The sequence below is a fragment of the Protopterus annectens genome, chromosome 7.part0 (assembly GCF_019279795.1).
Source record: "Protopterus annectens isolate FY-2018-M chromosome 7.part0, PAN1.0, whole genome shotgun sequence".
Classification (NCBI taxonomy): domain Eukaryota; kingdom Metazoa; phylum Chordata; order Ceratodontiformes; family Protopteridae; genus Protopterus; species Protopterus annectens.
In genome coordinates, this window is record NC_056739.1 from 456,020,467 (window position 1) to 456,028,803 (window position 8,337).

Genomic DNA, 8,337 nt, shown 5'->3' on the forward strand with positions numbered 1-8,337 from the left:
TTACCCATTCACCTGACAAAACCTCACAGGAAGCCAATGAGAACACGCAGATTCTGCATAGAAGGCACCTTGGCATAGAAATAAACTGAAAAACAATGAGCTGTGAGACAGAAACACTAACTGCTGCACTAGTATGCTTTCAGTTGACTAAGATTCAGTCATCTTGGACAGATGAGTGAATTTTTTGCAGAGTTTCCAGGCAAGGAAGAGATGTCCCCTGTACCACAAATTACAGGAACTTCAGAGCTGATTACAATATTAAGGATGTACACTGGGCTGTGCCCCAGAATGAAGGGTTGTGCAAGCTTTGCCCTAGAAAACAATGTTCCTTTGTTTGTTTGTTTGTTTGTTTGTGTGTTCATTTGTTTGTTTGTTTTTAGTGACTGAGCACATCTGGTTTTCAGACATGAAGTTGCATTTGAAACATTTGGGACAGACTACTTTAAACAGTTAATCTACACCAATAACTGCTGTAACTGGAAACTGAGGTGCGTTTGAATCTGACAGAGAAGAAGCTTTTTCCACATGAAGCTTTGTCAAAATTAATTTATTTATTTTGTTTCATAACTGGATATTCTTTGTACTGTTTGTACAAATGGTACTTAACTGATGTACAGTAAGGATGATTCACACTATAATATTTGTCTGATTTTGATATTACTGGTAGAAGACACCTATCAACCAAAAATTAACTGCTGAAACTAATTTCTGCAAGTTTTATCTCTTATTAAGTGCAAAATGTACAACTATGGAAGAACAGGGTTTGATTCACACATCCCACATTTGCCCATTGTGTGACCTTGAAAAGTCACTCAGCCAGACAGTGTTTGGCTCCTTAATATGCTTATGAACTGCAAGACTAGTAACTACCCATATTATTTGTGCCTTTTGTTTAACTTGCACAAAACGCTTTGAATGCAAATGATGTTTTGAATCTGCTATTGCTGATTTGTGTGAAATGTTTCAAATGGATATCAGTTTTTCTTAAATTAATGTTTGCTATTTTGACAATGGTTTTTAATTGTTTTCTTTTTATAGTTCATAGGTTCATAGGTTGATACTAGGCTATCTGCCCTAGGGCATTTATAAGCCTAGCCAGAGTGTGTTTGGCTTTCGCCACCCTTTTAGATTAGTTGGCTGTGCCTCTGTATAGTAGGTCATGGAAAGTAGCCCTTTTAAGGTTAGTTTACTGTACCTCTGTCAAGCAGGGACACAGAAGAGATCCCAGGGGTAAACTTATGATCTCCCATCCACTCATCAAGATTTCTCTTGAAGAGGGTCAGTGAGGGGCTCTGCCTAACGTGGATTGGGATTTTGTTCCAGAGTGAGGGGAGCCTCTGGGATATGAATCTGCCCCTCCAGCATGTCCTATTTATTTCTGTGCTGAGGTTCAAGTCCCTGGAGCGTGTAGCTCTAAGGGATTTGGATTTCCTGAGGTGAAGCATGTCCATTAATTCTGGGTTGGACATGGCTTTATACATCAGACACAGATCGCCTCTGAGTAGGCGGTACGCAACTGAGTAGAGCTGGAGTTTCCTTAGCCGAACTGCATAGGGCATCTGTTTGAGCCCCTTGATCCTCTTGGTGAGATACTTTTGGGGTCTTTCCAGTTGCTGAAGGTGTCGGGTAAGGTACATCCCAAACGGGGCATTGTACTAATTATATTTATAGTGCTTTTGTTATAATTTGCTTAAATTAAATTTAACTTAGTAATGTGCAGAATTCTGAGTGAGATTTCTTTTCATGTCTGCGTATGTTAATTCACTTAATGTGCTAATCTGCTGAATATGTTAATAAGACAAATGCTTTGAGGGGGATCTTTCCCTGGATAACACACAGGAACTTAACCATGGCAAAGTGTGTGAATCATAATTTAAGGAAACTAACAGCATTGCAGCCCTGCAGTAAGAAGTCTTGGCTTTGTAAGGACATAAATCAAGTTTCTTATTTATTAATGTTATCTAGATATTAAAAACTAATCACTGAGCAACATAAAAAGGGGAAAATGGGCCAGCAAAGTGGTAGTCAGATTTGGTTAAAATAATAAATAATTAAAATAAATTATGAAATCTAAAAACAGTCTCCTAATGTAGATTCTTCAGTGATATATGGCATTACATTTTCTTTAGCAGGGATCATAGGAGTATACGTGTGTGGAACAAACATCTTAGGTTTATAAATAATATCAAATTGCAAAGAATTTTCCACATTTTCCATTTGGCTTGCACCTTTCTTTCATAGCCTATAAGAACTGACCAGTATTATTGATAAACATGAACTCAATTAAACATTATAATCATGATTAGCATTGAGAATGTTGATTAATGTTTGAAAGATAGCCATACCATTATTTGTCTCTCTCAAAGGACACTAACAATCATGGTGGTAATAGCTGATGTGATGTGCTGAATATAGCGGAGTACAGTTTTATGTATTCAACAGAATCTGTTTTTTGTACTGTACTGTACTGTATTAACACCACTATGTACATGCTTATTTGGACAATATTGTTAATATATCAGGTGCTTTTTTGTCAGAAGCAGAATTGAACATGTTGGGTTTAGGTTTAAAATGTATGCCTACTGTTCTGACTCTTGCTGGGACTACATTTTTCCACTGCTGGAAAGATAAGTCAGTTAACTCTTTCAGTTGTAGTATGAGTAAGGATTAAGAGTTGCCAGGGTCCTGCTGCACAGTGTTTGACTGGTACAACGCAAATTAATGAACTTGTTTAACAGCCCTGATGGGTATAGCACTCCCTTGAGTATTAAACTGTTGTGTAATGTGGATAAGCAAAAGGGGGATGTTCTGATCCCTAAAACTACTGAGCTTACATTATATTATATTATATGGGAGCCTAACAGGTAATCAGATTTAGTATTATTATGTTTACAGATTTCACCTAAGATACTACCGCTTTGCTCTTGCTATGGTGTTTGCCATCAAAGAGATAAATGAAAATCCAGCTGTGTTACCAAACATCACTCTGGGTTTCAAGATTTATGACTGTTGTTATTCTGAGATTCGAGCTCTCGAAGGCACCTTTTGGCTTTTGTCCCAATGGCAAAGCAAAGATGCAAAGTCTAGCTGTGGCATTCGGTCACTGCCTTCTGCCATTCTTGGTGCATTACCTTCCAAGTCCTCTCTCCCAATGGCCAGAATTCTGGGCATCTTCAGGTACCCACAGGTATGAACCATATATGAACACTAACTTGATTAGAAATTTCAGGGCTGTTCAGCTTTATATTCTCAAGAAAATGGATTTATAGTAATTTAATATTCAGTATCTCAGTATCATAAACTATGAGCAGAAAATATAAGGAATTTTTTGAATTAATGCTGATTCTAACCAGTGCCCAGAAGTTTGCAAAACTTAATTGTGATTCTTTGGTGCAGACTGCAAGGCTCTCAATCTGAATTTAAGAAATGAGATGGGGATTAGCAGAATCTGGCAGTGGGAGGTGGTAGTAAGTAGCCAGTAGTAGTTGGTCATTTCAGAGGAGGAATATAATGAGTTTAACATAAAGAAGGGACTATGTCATAGGTGATAGTGCAGTAACAAAGGGCGAATGAACAGAGGTTAGACAATTGCTTAGAGACAGGTGTGGGCAATGGATGAAGTATGCATGAGGACCCATCTCTGGAAACAACAGAAGAAGGAAATACAATGGTCTGCTAGAAAAAGGAGTGATGCATCTGCCTAATGATAGGATACTAATAAGAGGTGTTAGCGGCCCCCTAGATATTTTATATGGCCCCAGGGACCACCAGCACAGTGGGTTGCATATGAGATGCCATTGTAGCAGTGATGTGCTTTATCGTGTCAACAAGCTAAAACAACTTCTCCAGGATTACATCCAGGAAGGGATGCAGTTGTTATTACACACATCCTCCACCATGACCATATGTTCAGTCTCCATTGTCCTATGGATGCGGCATCTTTCCAGGGAAGATATAGTTTTACATGTGAAGCAGGATCTGTAATAACATTGTTATCTGAGTGATTCTCTTCTGGAAACAAAAAGCACTGGAAGGACAAATGGCAATACAGGAAACAGAAACCATGAGTCAAATGATGCATTATGTTGTGCAACCGCAATGCACACAGCTCACCTACACAGTGTGCCCATCAACCTAAACCCTAAGGCAAAACAGCTTGCCCAATACACTAATCATAGGTGACTCAATAGAGAGGCACACTGATGTCCCACTCAGAAGGTAACAGTCAGCTGTCTATCAGGTGCCAGAATCTGACACATAACACACACACTCAGGTCACTCCACAAGTACAAGTATGACTCTGTCACTGTCCACGTTGGTGTGAATGACCTGAGATGCACCTCCCTGGACTGCATGAAAAGAGACATGGAGGAGCTCTCGGATTATGTGGCCCAGGTGGGTATGACCCTAGCCCTGAGCAGCATCATACCATTGCCCAGAATGATACCACAGTACAAGCAGAAAATTATTGACTTCAACAATTGGCTAAGTTTCTGGTGGCATTCTAAGGGGATCCAGTATCTGTCTGCTTGGGATGACATGACTGACAGACCTCGATGCTTTGCCAGAGATGGCCTGCATCTGTCAACCCTGGGTTTCCAGATACTGGCTAAGGCTCTTGCCACCCCTATAGTGCCTTTTTTAGGTGATGTTCCAAAGACCAAATTACCACCATAACAGCTATAAATAAATGCAATCTGAAGGTCATGCTGCTCAACGCTAGAAGTCTAAATTTCAAGAAGCACTTGCTCGAAGCACTCCTCAAAATGGAGAACATCGACATTTGTGCTGTAATGGAGACCTGGTTTAAAGTAGCAAAAAGCACCCCCTGCACTATCAGGCTATAACTCATTTCACACCTTTCGGCCCCAGAACATGGACCAATGCTTAAAAGGCGGTGGTGTCTCCATATTCATAAAGGATATGCACACCTCCAGACTAGAAGACCAGCATAACGAATCAGAGATACTTCAGATACAACTAACATTGGGTAAGATGGCGATTCAGGTTGTAACCTGCTATAGGTCCCCAACCATGTCCCAAAACTCTCACTCCACGTTCCTAAGCACCCTGGAAACTATTAGGGTCCGACACAACACTCTCATACTAGGTGACTTCAACTACCCCTCCATCAACTGGGAAAACTACTCATGCACCAATACACTGGCCCAACGCTTCCTGGAATTCATTAATTCCAATGCTCTGGACCAGCTCATTCTTACCCCCACTAGAGAGGGAGCAACACCCTTTACCGGGTTATTACAAATATGGACAACTGTTGCTCTACACCAATAGTCAAGTCCTCCCTGGTTTGATCCGACCACAAACTAATCACCATGGAAATCCACATCTCACCCACAACCCCCGCAAAGGTAACCACCATGAAAAACTTCTCCAAAGCTGACTTTGGGCTCCTAAAAACAGGTGGCTAACTTCATGGCACCCATGTCAATGGAAAATAGATGCATGACTGCTGAATCATACACCAATGCACTGCACAAACATGTACATAAATGGATGAAACTAGCCATACCCAACAGAACCAAGACCCTCCCCTCCAAAAAAGGAAGCCAGTCTGGTGGTCCCCTGCTGTTAATAAACTCTACAACAAAAAGAAGAAACTGTTGCAGAAAAAGGTGAAGTCCCAAGACTTGAAAAACTCCCTTATTAGCCTCAACAAAAAGTTTTAAGATCCCTCATCAAAACCTCTAAAGCCAGCTATGAAGGCAGAATTGCGGCAGACACTAAAAACAACCACAAAGCCTTCTATAGTTATATCAAGAATCTACATGGCAATACCCAGATTTGCTCTGAGTTACTGCACAATGGTACCTCCTATATTGAGCCAACAGATATTGCCAACATACTGGCCAACAGATTCAGTGCCAACTTTACCCCTTTCTCCCTCCTTAAAGGACCAATCACAATACCAGAGGAATGCCAGGCACCCAGTATTACTGCAGCACAGGTTAAAGCTGCATTGTCTAAGGCCAAGAATACAGCTTCCATGGGACCTGACAATATCCCAGGATGTGTTCTACATGAACTACAAAGAGAAGGGGCACCACATCTGTGTGCCCTGTTCAATCACAGCCTCACCTCAGGCTTTGTCCCTACCAAATGGCGCACTACTACAGTCATCCCTCTCCATAAAGGGGGAGTGACTACAGACCCTGGGAAGTTTTGCTCGATTAGCCTGACGAGTCTGATATGTAAAGCTATGGAGTGCATCATCATGAACCTAATTAACAAGGATATAGGGACTCTCCAAACTCTAGATCCCACACAGTTTGGTTTTGTGAAAGGCAGATCATGCCGGCTCAACCTGGTTGACTTCTTTGAGTTAGTCATCAGAGGTGTGGATGAGGGCAAGGCAGTTCATACAGCCTACCTTCATCTGGCCAAGGCCTTTAATACCATTTCCTACTCAGGAATTATTGATAAACTCACCAAACTAGGCATCAACCCCTATATCACTTGGTAGGTTGCAAATTGGCTCACAGACAGAACCCACAATGTGAAAGTAGTGGACTCCAAGTCAGACTGCTAACCAATCCCACAGTGATCATTTCTGGGTCCTCCTCTGTTTGGCATCTACTTCTCAGAAGTCCAAGCCAACATGGAGGGATCTGGCTGACCAAGTTCGCAGACGACTGCAAGCTGGGAGCCATTATTAACTCCCCAAGTGATGTAGACATCCTACAGAAAGGCCGCACTGAGGAACAGTAGCATGCACCAAATTTCACGAATAAAAAACAAACTCTTGAAACCAAACGTGAAAAAAGACTAAAAAAGGATTGTCCACACAAATGCTGTAGTTGAGCGCTTTCTTTCATTTTAATATAAACAAACTTTTTCAGAACTATCAGACAATCCCATACATTAATTTAAATACAAGAGTTTTGCTAATTAATAGCCCAATCAGCTTCCATTCATCTAATTCCTTAAATATCTTAACAAATTTTCTTAAAATAGTATATATATATATATATATATATATATATATATATATATATATATATATATATATATATATATATATATATATATATATATATATATACACACAGAAATTTACATCCATTCTTAAAATTACATATGCTATTATAATAATGTTAGTATTAATAAAAAAAGTTTAACTCAATAATATAACCTATCATTTAAAAGACACAACATTTAAGGTCTCATTTAGACCAGGAATTTGGTCTGCCTTCAACAATACTTGCCATCTTAATTCTTTAATTTCAAGAGCATTGTTAAACTCTGTAACAAAAGGGGTGAAATCAATTCTATCCAATACAAAAAATACAAATTTTTTGAAGTTAGAATACTCTAAAGCATGTTTCACTAGCGCATTATTAATATCTTTGTTTTTAATAGCCAGGCGATGTTCATAGATTATTTTATATAATGCTCTCACAGTTTTTCCCATATAAAAATTGTGGCAGGTGGAACACAATGCCAAATAAAGTAAAGTTTAAAAATCAGATATAGAATTCAAATATACCATAAAATCTGAAAGCTCATTTTCTACTCCATTCCATATAAAAAACAAATTATCTATAAAATGTTTATAAACAACTATGTATTTTGCAAAAATAGAATTAAAAATAAATTGCCTTTCCCAAACCGTCATATAAATATTAGCGTAACTGGGGGACACTGCAGCCCCCATAGCTACCCCATTCTTTTGTCTATATTATTCTAAAATTCAAAATAATTATAAGTCACGGTAACATCCAAAATATCAGTAAATTAATTAACTTCATCAGCAGAAAAGCATTGTGACTCATGAAGCACTTTATTAACCCTTTCCAACTCCTCATCATTAGGAATAACAATGGAAAGTGACAGCACGTCTGCAGTTGCCAACCACATATCATTATCCACTGTTATTCCCTTGACGAATCTACAAAAATCAAAACAGTCTTTAAAATAAGACTGCTTTACTAACTACCCTTTTGTAAAAAAGTGCCTACATAAATAGCCACGGACTCAGTTTTACTACCACTACTAGCAACAACAGGTCTAAAATTAGGCTTATCCAAATTCTTATGTATTTTGGGAAGGCCAAAATGCCTTCCTAGTTTCGGTTTATAAATTATATAAAGTACTCAGCTATTTCATTATTAATCCTTCATTCTATCCACATTCCTTTATATATGAATCTATCAAACTGTATGAGCGCACTTCTGCCATACTCACTACAGTATAATTTTCATTATTTAACATATCAAAAATACTTTGTAGAAACTGTACTCCATGACTACTATTGTGTTGCCTTTATCAGCTTTAGTAATGTAGACATCATTATTATTTAATTCAAAAAGAGATTTC

General features: G+C 38.8%; 1 protein-coding gene across 1 annotated transcript in view; it reads left to right on the plus strand.

Annotated features, from left to right (window-relative positions):
• Positions 1-2,929: 2,929 nt before the first annotated feature.
• The window catches only part of LOC122805982 (extracellular calcium-sensing receptor-like), a 99,874-nt gene continuing 94,466 nt past the window's right edge, over positions 2,930-8,337 (plus strand). Inside the window, exon 1 of the mRNA XM_044076221.1 lies at positions 2,930-3,187. Coding sequence (XP_043932156.1) covers positions 2,930-3,187 — 258 coding nt within the window. The remainder of the gene's footprint in view (positions 3,188-8,337) is intronic.